The sequence below is a fragment of the Rana temporaria genome, chromosome 4, assembly GCF_905171775.1.
Source record: "Rana temporaria chromosome 4, aRanTem1.1, whole genome shotgun sequence".
Taxonomy (NCBI): domain Eukaryota; kingdom Metazoa; phylum Chordata; class Amphibia; order Anura; family Ranidae; genus Rana; species Rana temporaria.
The window spans coordinates 377,570,161-377,586,727 of record NC_053492.1 but is presented as its reverse complement, the minus strand read 5'-3'; the positions used below and the strand labels follow the sequence as shown (position 1 = coordinate 377,586,727).

General features: G+C 43.1%; 1 protein-coding gene across 1 annotated transcript in view; it reads left to right on the top strand.

Moving 5' to 3' along the window:
- The window catches only part of SLC24A3 (solute carrier family 24 member 3), a 486,107-nt gene extending 472,789 nt beyond the window's left edge, over positions 1 to 13,318 (top strand). The window contains exons 16-17 of the mRNA XM_040351007.1: positions 5,760 to 5,825; positions 11,853 to 13,318. Coding sequence (XP_040206941.1) covers positions 5,760 to 5,825; positions 11,853 to 12,005 — 219 coding nt within the window. The 3' untranslated portion in view covers positions 12,006 to 13,318. The remainder of the gene's footprint in view (positions 1 to 5,759; positions 5,826 to 11,852) is intronic.
- Positions 13,319 to 16,567: the final 3,249 nt, after the last annotated feature.

Here is a 16,567-nt window from a genome sequence, read left to right as displayed (position 1 = left end):
CCCGACCGAAATTTTGAAAAAAAAACAATGGGGCAGATCCACATAGAATTACATCCGCGCAGCGTATCAGAGATACGCTACGCCGCCGTACCTTACCTGGCTTTAGTTAGAATCCTCAACGATTTCGCGCTGTAAGTTATGTATTTCTGGCGGCGGAATTCAAATCGGCAATTAGGGGGCGGGTTTCATTTAAATGAAGCGCGTCCTTGCGCCGAATGAACTGCGCATGCGTCGTCCCGAAATTTCCCACCGTGCATTGCGCTAAATGACGTCGCTATGACATCATTTTTTTTACTTAGACGTGAGTTACGTCCATCCCTATTCACGGACGACTTACGCAAAAAAAAAAAAAATCAAATTTCGACGTGGGAACGACGGCCATACTTAACATGGCAAGTCTATCTATACGCCGTAAAATACCAGCTTTAACTTTACGCCGGAAAAAGCCGACTTCAAACGACGTTAGAAAATGCGATGGCCGTGCGTACGTTCGTGGATCGTCGTAAATCGCTAATTTGCATAACCGACGTGGAAAACGACGCAAACTCTACCCAGCGGACGCCGAAGTATTGCATCTGCGATCCGAAGGCGTACGAAGCCGTACGCCTGTCGGATCGAACCCAGATGCCGCCGTATCTTGGTTTGAGGATTCAAACTAAAGATACGACGCGGGTAATTTGAAAGTAGATCAGTAGATACGCCGGCGTACTCTCTCTCTGGATCTGGCCCAATATTTTTTACTTTCTGCTATAAAACTTACCCAATCACATTTTTTTAGAAAATTGTATTTCTTCATCAATTTAGGCCAATATGTGTTCTGGTACATATTTCTGGTATAAAAAAAACTCAGCGATTCTTAGTGGGACTGCAACATTGCGGCGGACAAATCTGACACTAAGTGACACTTTTTGGGGACCAGTGACACCAATACAGTGATCATTGCTAAAACAAATGCACTGTCACTGTATAAATGACACTTGCAGAGAAGGGCCTGAAACCAGGGGTGATCAAGGGGTTAAGTGTGCTCCTAGGGAGTGCTTTCTAACTGTGGGAGGAGTGGATGCACTGGACGAAAAGAGAGATTCATGTTTCTCCTTAGCAGAAACACAAGATCTCTCTTTTCCTCCCTGACAAAACAGCGGTCTGCCTTGTTTACATAGGCCATTCTAACTTTCCTACGCTGTGGGACGAATGACACAGAGCAGGACTGGCTTTTTGGCTAACTTCTATTGTAAAGGGCCCATCTTCTGTGCCAGGCCACAATCTCTGCCGGCTTTTGGGGTCCGTTTGAAACTTTTTGATTACTATACATACATGTTTAACATTGCTGAGACAATCTTTGAGGCCGCGTACACACGACCGAGAAACTCGACGGGCGAAACACATCGTTTTCCCCGTCGAGTTCCTTGTTCGGCTGTCAAAAAACTTGTCGAGCCAAATTTTCCCATTGCCCAACGAGAAAATAGAGAACATGCTCTCTTTTTGGTTCGACGAGTTTCCCGACGGGTTTCTCGACGAAAAGTGTACACACGACCGGTTTTCTCGGCAGAATACGTCTCCCATCGAGTTTCTTGCTGGATTCTGCCGAGAAAACTGGTCGTGTGTACGGGGCCTCACTCTTTCATCCTTGTGGGAGTCAGCTTTTTGCTCCTTTTCCTCTAATTAATGCAGTTCCATATAGCAAAAAAAATTGTCAATGTTGGTTGAGAAAGTGAAGTTTTGCTTTAAGCAGCCCCTAGATTAGTCATTTTGAACGTGGGTTGAATGAAAAAATTGCCTATTTCCCCCATCCACACGTTCGAGGTGGATTAGGGCATCCTCCACACCGCGTCAGTGTATTCTGACAGCGAGGAGACTTTACAGGGAGGGGTAGACAAAGGAGTTGATATCTATAAAGAATCAAATGTAGATATGTGGCTATGTTAGCAGATACAAAACAACGTCATCTCTGTCCTCCTACGCCGGCCATACACGGTTCAAATCTTGGCCAGTTCAGCAGGATGTGGTCAGGTTTCGAACCGTTAATGGGCAGGCTGAATGTACCAGGTTGATCGATCACTCAACTTGGGTACAACCAGCCAGCTGGATTCTCTTGCGATTATCGCTAGTGACTGCTAGCGATAATCACTGTCTCTCCCAGCGGGGCGGCTTCCCTCATCTTCCCCGTATAGGAAGCAGACAATTTCTCAGCAGGAGAGATTTCTCTGTCAGCACTGTCTGTGTTGATGGGGGAATCGTGCAAATGGTTGCAGGAAAGGAATTTTCACTGTGTATGGCCTGCCTAATAAAGCATGTGTGTGTTAAAGTGGAGGTTCCCCCTAAAAAAAAATTCTAACAATAAATTCTGAAGACCGATTACACTGCGGGTAGGCTGGGTTTTTTTTTTTTTTTTTCGTACATACCTCGATATCGCTGTTTCATCCCTCGGCTTCCGGGTATGATTCTTGTGGGGCTGGGCGTTCCTAGTTGATTGACGTTCCTCCGACCGACGCATACTTGACGTCACGACTTTCCGACAGAAGCCGAACGTCATTGCGCAGGCGCCGTATAGAGTCGGCTCTATATGGCGCCTGCGCAGCGACGTTCGGCTTCTTTCTGAAAGTCGTGACATCAAGTATGCTTTATTAGGCAGGCCATACACAGTGAAAATTCCTTTCCTGCAACCACAAGAATCATACCCGGAAGCCGAGGGATGAAACAGCGATATCGAGGTATGTACGAAAAAAAAAAAAAAAACCCAGCCTACCCGCAGTGTAATCGGTCTTCAGAATTTATTGTTAGAATTTTTTTTTAGGGGGAACCTCCACTTTAAGATATACAGTATGGCCCGGATTCACAAAGCACTTACGCCGACGTATCTCGAGATACGCTGCGTAAGTGTAAATATGTGCCGTCGTATCTGTGCGCAGTGCCCACAAAACTAGATACGCCTCAAAATAGGCTTCCTACGACCGACGTAACTTTCCTACGCTGGCGTATCGTAGGCGCATATTTACGCTGGGCGCATTTGCCGCTCCCATTGATTTTCTATGCACATATGCAAATGAGGTAGATACGCCGATTCACGAACGTAGTTGCGCCCGGCGCATAATATACGCGGTTTGCGTAAGTCATACGTCCGGCATAAAGTTATTCCCCATATAGGAGGCGCAACTCATGCAAAGGTATGGACCAGGGAACACAGGCCGTCGTATCTTTTGTTGTTTACGTTGTACGTGAATATGACTAGGCGTAGGTTACGTTCACGTCGTAGGCAGTGATTCGACGTATCTTAGGCAGTTGTTACGACGTGATTCTGATCATGCGCACTGGGATGCGGTCACGGGACGGCGCATGCGCCGTTCATTTTAAGTACTTCTATGACGCTTGGCCCATCATTTGCATGGGGTCACGCCTCATTAGCATGGCTCACGCCCACTTCCACCTACGCTGGCTTATGCAGAGGAAACTCAGCGTATCTTTAACAGTGAGTGGGAGCGAGTGCTTTGTGAATCCAGTGCTTGCATCTATGCGCTGAGCCGGCGTAGCGTAAAAGAAATACGCTACGCCGGCATAAATATGCGCCGATGTATGTGAATCCAGCTTTATGTGTGTAATGTAGCATTTACCCTGTAATCATTACCTGTAATGACAATTGATGGGCAAACAATAGGTTTTTAGCATACTAGGCATTCATAACTTCAGATACAACATGGCTGAGCTGGTATCTGAAAAAGGGAAGTGGGATAAAAGACATGGTGGTAAATTTTTGGGTGGGTGCAAACAAACTAAAAAAAAAAAACATCAATTGCAGCCACTGTGCCCATCAAATGCAGCTACTGTGCCCATCAATTTCCGCCACTGTGCCATCAAACGCAGCCACTGTGCCTATCAAGCGCAGGCACTGTGCTCATCAAACGCAGCCACTGTGCCATCAAACGCAGTCCCTGTGCCATAAATTGCCACCACTGTGCCCATCAAACGCAGCTACTGTACCCATAAATTGCCGCCACTGTGCATTCAAACGCAGCTACTGTACCCATCAATTGCTGACACTGTGCCCATCAATTGCTGCTACTGTGCTCATCAATTGCCGCTACTGTGCCCATCAATTGCTGCCAGTGTGCCCATCAATTGCCGCTACTGTGCCCATCAATTGCTGCCAGTGTAGCCATCATTTGCCGCCACTGTGCCCATCAAATGCTGCCAGTGTGCACCCCCCCCCCCGGCACTTACCTTGTCTCGTAGGGGAAACGGGTCGCGGTGGTGTCCTCCACGCTCCTCGATGTATTCTCCCGTCCTCTCTTCTCATCCTCTGCTATTATTGGACACCCATCCTCTGCTATGATTGTTTCAGCCAATCAGGTGACAGGTAACAGACCCGAGCACCTGATTGGCGAAGAGGCGGTTGAGTGTTAGGAAAGCGAATGTTCATTCGCTTTCCTAACAAAAGCTGAGTGAACTGCGAGCGCCCAGCATGTCGCCCGCTGTTCACCTTTTTAGACGCCTATTAGAGCCTATGGCTCTAATTAGGTGCTTCCAAAAAATACCCTGCTGCTGTAATTCAGGCTCCTAGGCACCTGAACTGGGGGTGGCAGTGGCGACCATAGATAGATTCATGCAATGCATAAATCTATCTATGGTGATAGAGCGGTGGCAGGAGAGAGGGGGCGTCACCCGTCCGCCCCTTATGGTAGGGTGACCAGACATGCCCGGTTTCAGGGGACAGTCCCTGGATTGAGGACACGGTTTTATCCCCGGATTGGATTTGAACAGGGGCTGAGGCAATTTCAAAGACAGTCAGTGCAGAATTAAAAAAAATCATTCTAAATTACGCACCCCCGCTCCTACTAGCTTAGGGGGTGAAAAATGGGCAAATTTAGAACATGCTCTAATTTTTCTCGTTGTTTTTAACTTCGTGAAAAACGGTCGTGTGTAGGCTTTAACAAAGGGAAAAAAAGGCGCATTCTCAGAAGCAAGTTATGAGACGGTAGCGCTCGTTCGGGTAAAAATAGCATTTGTAATGGAGATAGCACATTCGTCACGCTGTAACAGACTGAAAAGCACGAAGACTGAAAAGCGCGAATCGTCTCTCATCAAACTTTTACTAACACGCGGTAACACGAAATCAGCAAAAGCAGCCCCAAGGGTGGTGCCATCCGAATGGAACTTCCCCTTTATAGTGCCGTCGTTGCTCGAGCATTTTTTTTTTCACAATCGTGTGTAGGCAAGGCAGGCTTGACAAGTATCGCGTCGAGAAAAATTGTGTTTTTTCCCATGACATGAAAAATGGTCGTGTGTACGCGGCTTTACTCTTCGGGCCCCCGGCTACTACTGTCGTCATTACTAGTAAAAAAAAAAAAAATATGTCCCCGGATTTCATTTTAAAAATCTGGTCACCTTACCTTATGGATGCTACGCCACAGGTCTGTCTTAGATGGTCTTTATTCCAATGAAGGATGGGTGGTTCATAAATGTTTATCAGTCTGGTGGGGAAAGTTAGGAATGCAGTGACAATGGTTCTCTCATATTCAGGCTGACAAGGACAGGAATTTTTGCATCAAGGGCAAATCATTGCAGACGCAGAGTATTGTACTTAGCATGCATTGTATATCCCATATACATTTCACTGCTGTTCAGCAGCATGCTGATGTGATAATTATCTGTAACATTAAATAATAATGTATTTATGTCACCATTCAATGAAAGCGTTGCATTATGGAACTGTTTGTCAGATCCTTATTTTCTGTATGTAATTCTGTTATTGTCCTCTATTATAGATCCATCTGAACAGCAGAGGCCTGATCTATTCTGTGGCTTTGCTTCTGGCTTCCTTGTTTGTTACGGTACGGTATTTTTTGTTTTCAAGGATGGGTAAAATGCTGTGTGTCTTGCAAACAATATATAAAAGTGATAAAAATGGTAACATTCAATTACAGCAAATGGTTTAACATACTTCTACCCAATCCTGTAGAGATCAAATCTAACAAGATCAAAGTCGAGTCCTTCTTTTGTAACTTTTTTTCTTAGGTCCAAAGAATGGTTCCCCAACCTATATACATAATTTGTTAATTTATTGCTTGAAAAATGTGCACTAATACAGGTATACTTCCCATGATTCCATAGAGCAGTGGTTCTCAACCTATCTAGTGCCGTGACCCCTTGATAAAATTTCCAAAGTTGTGGGGACCCCTAACAGTAAAATTATTTTCGTATCATGAGTTGTCAGCACCCGGGACAAGACAAGTAATTTGCACCCCCAACCCACAGACATTTAGCGCTCCATGAGTCCCTTCCACTCGTACAGTATTAAAACCCCTTATGGTACATTTTAGGATGTGCCACTCTTTCTCTTTGTTCTCCTTTCTTTCCCTTATATCTCCCTCTATCCAAATTTCTTGTCCCCCCCGTCACTCTCTCTAGCCATCTTTCTTGTTCTTTCTCTCCCTTTTTCTTTGTTACATCCCTCTTTTCCTCTCCCTTCCATGTATTCTCTATTGGTATTCCTTCTCTTATTCCTTGGTGGGGGGGTGAGATGGTGGGATGAGTGGATTAGGTGCTCTTGAACAAGGTCGCCTGCTGATCTGAGAACTGTTGTGAGAACTTTTAATGGCAACTATAATCACAGGTAGTGTTATTCACTGTGCTTCTGACTTTGTGGCGTCTCGTTGCAGTGGCACCTATGCTGGAATCAGGAGATATGGTCTCCTCCAGCCACTTCCACTTCACATTCCTCACCAGTCAGCTGACCTCTAGCCTCTCCCCCACCCACCCATGCAGTAAACTAAATGGGAAGCTGCGAAGAGGCTGAGTGGGAGGCCACGGGCTCCAGGAATAGCCCAGCTGGGTGGCCACAAAAAGGCAGGGAGAGCGGTGCAGGCTTCAAGAACAGCCCAGGATTCGGGGACCCCTGGCAAATCATCATTTGACCCCCGAGGGGGTCCCGACCCCCAGGTTGAGAACCACTGCCATAGAGGGTGTTTTGTTTGAGAAAAGATTGTGATTGATAGTCCAGTAGAGGAATGAGATGCCTTTGTTTTTTTGTAGTTACGTTGGTATAGAAGGATATTATATCCGTTGGTATGTGGTGATATACTTTGTTGATAGTAGAGAGGATAGATTAAGTTCGGAGGTATATATAGAAGTCTGATTTAGGAAATATATAAGATTGTTGCAAGGCTTGGAAGGTGCGCAGGGAGTTCGAGTCTGTTAAGCAGCCCAGAGTTGATATTCCAGCAGTCATCCGTTGTGAAAGTGATACGTTTGGTGACAAAGGTTCTAGGGAAGCAAGAGGCAAGATGGCTAAGTCCGATGAGTTCGATTTCAGGAGTTGGGGGTGCCCATTTTTCCCGGCGGTTAGAACTGCTATGATGGTTAGGTAAGGGGATGGTTGGGGAGTGAAACCTAGGAGTATTGCTCCTAGTGTACCTTGTAGAGATGAGCCAAGTAATGAATGTTTGATGGGGCACCATACATGGTCCAGTGATGCAGACCACCAGAATTTTTGTTGGTCAAGAACAGCTGCTTGGTGGTAACTTTTTAGGTTAGGAATGCCCATTCCTGCATCTACTTTGGGTCTGTAGAGCAGGGGTCATCAACCCCCGGTCCCCGGCCCACTACCGGGCCGTGGTCCTTCTGCAGACGGGCCTTGGGTGCGGGTGGCCGTCAAGAGACATACTGGGCTGCCTGTGTTGTGCCGAGAATGGTTCCCCCGTCGGAATCTGTTCCCAAAGCAGAGGGCTGGAGAGGCGGGGCGGTATTAGTATTATTAGCATTCATGGGTACTGTAGGAGGAGCGGCAATGCAGAGAGCTGTAGAGGCGGAGTCCCGATCGGAGCCGAGAGCCAGGGGGGGATGAGAGTGCTGGGTGGATGGAAGAAGCAAGCGGGTGGGCAAGCAGAGATATCATCTCTCTCCATCCCCTGCATCACCACTCTTCCGCCCTCAAAGCCAGTGCTCTGTCTCAGTGTCGGAGGGAGCAGAGAGATGACATCATCTCACACTGCCCGCCCCGCATTGCACTGCCCGCCCCGCATTGCCGCTCTTCCTTGTTCAGCAGTGCAGATTGCCTGCCCCCCCGACAGCTAATCAGGAATGGCAGAAGGGTGGAGTCAGAGGTTGACAGCCAAAGGAGTCCTGGACCCTCCCTCTGCCAGGTGAGACCGGCTGCAGCATGAGGAGGGAGACACCCTGCTACATCCAGAGGGGCGATCCCACAGAGATGTGACGTCATCAGTGACAGGTGAGCTGTGTGTGGGTGTACAGGTGAGGTGTGCTGGGACTTGTAGTTCACCCCTCAGCTGTCTGCCCAATATGCCACAAGGGGCACTCCACTCACTCAGCATCTGGTGACAGGCAACATGGCAAGTGACATTCCACATCTGGTGACAGGCAACGTGGCAGGTGGCAATCCACATCTTGTGGCAGGCAGTGTGGCAGGTAATGTGGCAGGTGACTATCCACATCTGGTGACAGGCAGCGTGGCAAGTGACTATACACATCTGGTAGCAGGCGACAGTGGCAAGTGACACGCTCAGGACTCCCACTGATTCTATATTATGGAGAACTATTTCATTTATTACTACAATGTAATAATAGAAATAATGCGCTTCAATCACCCTGACACCATATTAAGCATGTTGCTGTGATGATTGAAGCGCTAACACCAGCCATTGCCCGCAAAAAAACGTGACCCCCCCCGGTCCTTGGCACAATTTTCTTCTACGCAGCCGGTCCCCGGTGCCAAAAAGGTTGGGGACCACTGCTGTAGAGGATTAAGGATTTGAATCATTTTTATATTTTCTTTTGCCATTTCAAATAAAGTGGTTGATAGTGGATTGAAGTTTTTGGAGGTAAGATGATGAAAGTGGGATCAGAAGAGTCCTGAAGAGGTATAGTATTGTAGGGAGTTGTGACATTTTGACTACAACTACTCTACAGGCCCATGATAGGTGGAATGTCTGTAATTTGCATAATTTGTTGTTTCAGTGATAGGATTGCTTCATCATAGTTTAATCAGCGTGTGGAGGAGCTTGGTGAGGTGAGGTGAGCTTAATGCCCAGATATTTGATTATAGAGTGGGGGGCCTAGGAGAAGCAGCACACAGAGATTTTTTTTAAGGTTTTCATTCAGTGCTATAGGTATCATATGCGATTTTGAGATATTCACTTTGTATAGTGAGGCCAAGCTAGTCTTGTAGTAGTCTTCTAGTACTGACTGAAAGGATGTTAAAGGATCTGAAAGGCAAAGGACTACGTCGTCAGCATACAGTCCTATTTTGTACTCACTATCCCCTATTTGGAATCCCTGTATGTTGGGGTGGGAACGAATTGTCTGGGCAAGGGGTTCCATGACTAGTGCGAATATTATCGGGGAGAGGGGGCATCCCTGCCTCATGCCATTTGGTATGAAAAAGGAGTTAGAAAGGACTCTTGAGGTAAGTACCCTGACCAATGGATTAGGCCCCTTTCACACTGAGGAGTTTTTCAGGCGGTTTAGTGTTAAAAATAGTGAATAAATTCTGCCTGAAAAACTCCTGCCCAGCATTCTCACTGTGAAAGCCCGAGGGCTTTCACACTGAGGCGATGCGCTGGCGGGAGAAAAAAGAATCTCCTGCAAGCAGCATCTTTGGAGTGGTGAGAGGAGCAATGTGTATACCGCTCCTTCTCATTTAAAACAATGGAAAACCGCGGTAATACCGCCCGCAATGCGCCTCTGCAGAGGCGCATTGCGGGCGGTATTAACACTTTTTCGGCCACTAGCGGGGGTTAATACTGCACCGCTAGCGGCGGAATCCCGCGGCAATTCCGACGGCATAGCCCCGCTATTTTTAGGCGCTATACCGCCACCGCATCTCCCGCCCCAGTGTGAAAGGGGCCTTAGAGTATAGAACTCTAATGGCACCGTTTACATACTCTGACAGTACAAAGGTGTCCAACACTGCATACAGGTAGAGCCAATGAACGCAGTCAAATGCCTTCTCTGCATCCAGAGAGAGGAGCAGAGAAGGCGTTTTATTCTGCTCAGCCCCATTGAAGAAGGTTCAATGTGCGTCTCGTGCCATCAGATGTTTGGCAAACTTTTACAAAGCCTACTTGGTCTAAGTGGATCAGAAGGAGGAGAATGTTGTCTAGTCCAGAGGCGATTCATTTGGCGTATATTTTAATATCATAATTCAATAAAGAGATTGGCCTGTAGTTGGCTGGGGAGGTTGGTAATTTGTCTGTTTTTTGCAGGGTTACTATTATTGCTTTAAGTCCTTCTCTATAGAAAGTCACTTGGGTGGCTGCCTGATCATATAGCTGTTGTAGATATGGGGGCGGGAGGTGTGATAAGGATTTATAATATTCATTTCCAAATCCGTCTGGGCCCAGGGATTTGTGTAGGGGTAGTTTTTGTATGGTTAGCTGAATCTCAGATATGGTAAAGGGTACAGAGAAGCTATCGAGATGCTCTTGAGATACCTTAGGGAGTTTAAGGGACTTCAGAAAGTTTTTGAACTGTGCATCAGTAGGTGATTTTGATGGATTATCCTAATTTATATTGTAGAAGTTAGAGTAAAACTCAGCAAATTTGTCGGCGATGTGCGCCGGGTTAGTAATTTGGTTGTTTTTGGAGTCAAGAAGGTATGCGATTTTTGGCTGATTTGTTTTTCATTTGTCTTGCCAGGTATAAGCCAACTTTATTACCTGCTGTTTAATGATTTAATTTAAGTCGCTTTAGGAGAGAGTCGTGTTGGGTGATGAAAAGTTGGGAAAGTTGATGACGAAGGTCCCTGAGTTGCTGAGTCCTATCAGAGGAGGTTTGGGTTTTGTTTAGTGATTCTAGGGTGCATATGGTCTCCATTATCTCTGTTACTTTTCTGCATCCTCATACGATTCTCTTGAGCACCCAGCTTAATAATGGGCGAACCACAAGGATTGATTATTATCAACTGACCCAACACTAGATTGGAAAAAACAGTTTAGTTCCTCATCGTAGTGGTAGTGGGGATTATGTAGAATTGATGTGTTAAGCCTCCATATACCATTTGGAACTGGTGAATTTGATATATGACAAGTTAGAGAGATAGGGGCATGGTCTGACTATGTGATTAGGCCAATCTGGGAGGTTTTGATTTGGAGCAAGGTATCCCTGTCTACCAGAAACAGGTCAATGTGAGAATATATTGAATACTGAATAAAAGGTATAATCTATCTCAGACTCATGGGCACATCTCCAAGCATCATACAAATGGTAATTTTTCAATATGGTGGACAAGGTATGTGAGGGGTGCCTGTTATGGTTTGTGTAGTCTAACACAAACTTGGGTATGTTCAATATTCTAATTTCTGAAATGTAACATTTTCAGATCTTTAAAACGTTATAATTTCCGAATTTCCACAATTTTGAATTTTAGAATTTCCGAATATTCGGAAAAATTCGGAAGAGCGAAAATCCAGAAATTTGAATATTTCCGAATTAATGAGTTTGTCTAAATTCATTGAAAAACGAATATGGAGCTAAATGAATTGCACATGTCTATGCAGAAATAGAAGGGACAATGTTAATTAAACAGTATCACTTTAAGCTTTTTCAGTTCTGTGCTAATATAACATGTTCTATACTGATACAGTATTGCTTTAAATATTATTTTCTGTTCTTTTCCCATAGAAGCACCTAGACTGTTTTATGAAAATTTATAGCCAATAACAGTTAATTATAATTTTATTGCTTGGTCGTTTTGGGTGATAGCTCTATTTTTTTCTTTGAATTCACTGACTTGTATAAATTATATAATATTTCCTTCAGTAATACCTATGTGTGATGTTTTTGCTTGATTGTCATAGCATTCTTGCCACAGTGTTGACTGTTCTTGTTGTTTATTCACTTAGGTATGCGGTATTCGTCTAAACAAATGGAAACTGGACAAGAAGCTGGGTGTGGCATGTCTTCTCCTCTATAGCGTCTTCCTGTGTATTTCCATCCTCACAGAATTCAATGTCTTTACATTTGTGAACTTGCCAATGTGCAGGGGAGGAATCTGATCCATCGAGCCAACTGGTTCATGAGACTTCATCTTACTCTTTGGTGCAATACAGAAGGGTGACCCGTGTCCTGCACAAGGAGGTCGTCAACTGGTCACTGTTCATGAGAATTTCTTACTTCCTTCTCTTCCTGTTTATACCATGGGGACAAAACCTTCCACAGTTTCCATTTTCCACTTTATTTTTCACTGTTAGAAATTCCAGCGCTTGTTGGTAATTATCCTATTATACAGTGACCAGGGTTCCAGATGAAAAGGCTGCTAACTGGCCTCAAGCCAGCCCAAATTACATCTGCTAAAAAACATTCTGTTTTAAGTTATTTGGACTAATGTAATTTATGACTTGATATTGTTCAAACATTGCAGAATAATAGGAACGATTCATTACCAGTAATCAGTTATTATGAGGAATATCATGGGATAAAATAGCTGAGACACTTTCCCTTGTTCATATGAAAGTAAACTCCTTTGATGGACTGTGCGAACAGCAACAGAAGACTGAAAGGATGAGCATTATATGAACTTTTTAAGAAGAATGGATCGTATTGATAATTTATTTAATGGCGAGATCATTGGACAGCATTTTATACAAAGAACAAATCTTCTTTCTTAAAATAAATGGATAAAAGGTAGATTTTTCTAGAGATGGGTTATCATGGCAAACGTGACGTAGTCAGATGATCTGACAGTGGTTGCAAAGCCCATCCGTTTGTGCATTGCCAGTGCTGGACTGGTACTCAGCAGCGGAATTTGATGCAACTGGGTAAATTTGTCAGTATGTAAAGTTTATTGTTATATCCAAAGCTAAATGGTCATAATGGAAGGTCCCTTGGTTTATGTTCTAAGTTAAATCTGCCTGGTACAGTATTTTTGTATAAATGTTTTATAGCTGGCCCTGATCTCTAAGTAAACTAGTCTTATATAATTTGCTAAATACAGTTATGGACACTGGTTTCTTAAAGGCACATTTTGCACAGATGTTTTTCCATGATGATACAACATGAACACTTATGATGTATACACTGGATTTGTCCATATTGTATTTAGAGCTTCAGAAAAGAAACCTTCTATTATAGCATTAAACAAGGCAGAGATTATGTACTCACATGTCAACCCCAGTTACCACAAACCAGCCATTTTTTTGTAGTGTAAATCTTTAATTTATTATACATATGTAGAGAGGAATTCTATTCAAGGAAATTTAGCGGTAGTTTCTCTAAGTTATGAAAGCTAACAGTAATTCAGGGATTTTAGTGGACATATGCACTGCAATGCTTATTTTTGTAAACATATAAAACATATCTATATATCTAATATATGTGTGTTTGTGTGTGTGTATATACAGTATATATATATATATATATATATATATATATATATATATATATATATTACATATACATATATGCAACTATCCCATTGTGGTGCAATGTCCTAAATAATATATGAGATAAAGAGATTATTGATGGAAAAATTGTGTATTTTTTTAAAAGATACCATTTTAAGAATATCTTCCTGTACCCCTTATCAATCCTTCCAGATAAAAAAAAAATATGAATGTTAATTGTACATAGGAAATCTTATTGTCACTGTGTTTTAGAATTCTACAATGATCTTCCTTCACAGCAGAGACATCTAATATAACCAGTATGACTCCAGAATATATACTATATATAGTGTGACATTGGCCAGCCATTCCTATTAAGAAAGGTGAGCCTATATTGTGAATGTAGACTTGACTTAGTGGAACAGAACTTGTAATTATTAGGAAGTATTTTTTAAATAATATGCAACAGTGCAGTAAAAACATTAGCAGACGGTTGTGAGGGGCTGTAGTTAAATTTTTGGGAAAATAATTTTTTGGGGCAAAAGAGTTTCTATATTTAAAATGAAAACCAAACTGATATTGTTCATAAACGTATAACATTATTTGCCATAAAGACTGTTATTTTCAACAGTAAGATCTGAAAGTACCATGGCTGCAAAATAACAATTATTTATGGAAGGACTGGGTTGGGGAGTAGAGGGGCATTTACCACCCAGGTCACTAGTAATCAAATATGTTAGGCTGGTGGCCCTGAGTGGAGATACTTCACCATTTAGACATCGATCAGAGCAGAACATGTGGTCAGTGACATATGAGGGTCATAATAAACGACCTTACTACCTGTTCAAACCTGTGATCATTCTTCCAGTACCAACTTTTTTTAGGGCTTTGAGATGTCACGTGATTGAATGTGGAGACCCTCAATGGAAGCTGATGCTGAAAGACGTTAAAAGGGGAGTCACAATGAACCATAGGGGTGCGTACAGGGTGTGCTGGGTGTTCCTGGGCACACCCTAATCACCCCATGAGCATTAGCATTATCCAGTAGTGGCACCAGTGGTCAGTGTAAATGCTCCCATTATATTAAAGGCTGGGTTCAACCAGAGGAACACACTATACTCGTATTTAGAGTGTAGCATAATATGCTCCCAATCAACTGCCTCCCACCATCAGAGCTTCCTCCATGTGGCAGCAGGTGGCGTTCATGTGTATTTGAGCTTTGGGTGCACACCCTAATGCAATAGGCTGCGTACACCTATGCAATGAACCATGTCTTTTAGTAACACCCACTTTTCACCATGCCCACCAATAACTACAACACCTTGCTAGGTACATTTTCTTTATTCGACAGAAATCTACCTTGGAAGGATATAGCTGCCCTAAGCCAAAGCTTTCCAGTCTTTCCTTGCACCTGGTATACTTTAGCAAATCGAGGCTGTGTGTTTTCCTCATAAAATAATATACTTTGGTATTTGACCTCATGTTTTGGATGTTATCAGTATTGGCACATTTGTATTAGAGTTGATTATGAACTGTCACTCTGTCATTTTTAGTTTTAACCTGGAGTCACCTGACCTAGTTGGGAAACCATCACGCAACGCTGCTTTGTGTTTTGTATATTCATTGGTCACATTCAATAGATTATTAATAATTTATTCACCTCATTCTTATTTTCTGTTAAGTGTGAGACAATTCTGTTAAATGACTTATCGTACATTAACATTTGTATTAAGTGAAATCTGTTAAAGTAAATTGTGAAATGTGAGTTAAAGCAGCAGTATTAGAAATGACTAAAATGTTACAGAACTAAAACATTAAAGAAATGCTGCTGTCGTAATTGAAAACCTTTAGCTGCAGATAGGGAGTACAGTCTACCTGCTCAGTACTTTAGACTATACAAGTCCACCTAAGCTCCTATTATCTGTAAACTGGTGAACCCCTATTTGTAGTTCACACCCAAAATATTTCCCTTGCTGCCTCTCACCTGCAGAAAGAGGAAAGTGTCAAGATTTTTTGCAACCACTAGTCAACCATACAAACCTGCTGTAATGTGCTCCGTGAAAGCAGAAACAGTGTGAGACATACATTTCAGGAAGTACACTCCCATTGACCCTGTGAGGTGCTGCCTGGATTCTTGCTGCAGAGAACTAGAATTTTAATTTAAGTTGAACTACTGACATAAAGCATAATTTCATTCAGATATGTATTTATTAAATTAAAAAAAAAGTAAAATATATTTTTACTTAAAGCTAGAATAGTGAAGAATAGTGCACAGCAACACTCAGACCAGGAAAATAAGATGAAGCTCTATTTCTATTGCTTTTCAGTGGATTACAGTAGGCTTACAGAACAGGGAACACATGTGATCTATGGACTGCTACCCTTTAGTGTCCTTTCAAAAGGCACAAAGAAATGAGCTGAATAAAAAAACAGAACATCAGACATTTTTTTCTAGAGTCACCCTTGTTATAATAAAATCAGTGGGGGATGTGCTAAACTGTCCATATGGAGGATAATTGCAGCTATACAAGTAAGGCAGGCCATTTATAACAAGCATACAATTAAGATTCTAAGATTTTTATTGTTTTGTCCTGGGGTTAACTTTAGCAAAAATGCTTTGGATAGCATTAGTAGCTTATCGCTTGGTTTAGGGAATCACCTTGAATTTCTGTTAAATATTTTTTATCCTGATTTGCAAAATTAGGATATATTTCACTTGACTCATGAAAGCTGTATGCTCCCCATTCAGTGATTTGGTGGAAAAAGTCTTAATTTTAAATTCTTTTGCACATGACTCAATGTTCAAGGTGAACCAAGGTCTAACTGGATACCTTTAAAAAATGTAAGTCACCCCCTTTGTATTAGTCACACTGGGCCATATTCTTAAACAAGTTACGTAGGCGTATCAGCAGATACGCCTATGTAAGTCTGTTTCCTATGTTTAAGTGTATTCTCAAACTGAGATACACTTAAACATGCCTAAGATACGACGGCTTGCGCCGTTGTATCTTAGGCTGCAATATTTACGCTGACCGCTAGGTGGCGGTCAGCGTAGAATATGCAAATGACTAGTCACGCCGATTCTCTAACGTACGCTTGCCCGCCGTAGTGTTTTAACGTCGTTTCCGTAAGCGATACGCGGCGTAAAGATAAAGATGCCCCCTAGGTGGTGTACTCAATGTTAAGTATGGCCGTCGATCCCGCGTCGAAATTTCAAAATTTAGCGTCGTTTGCGT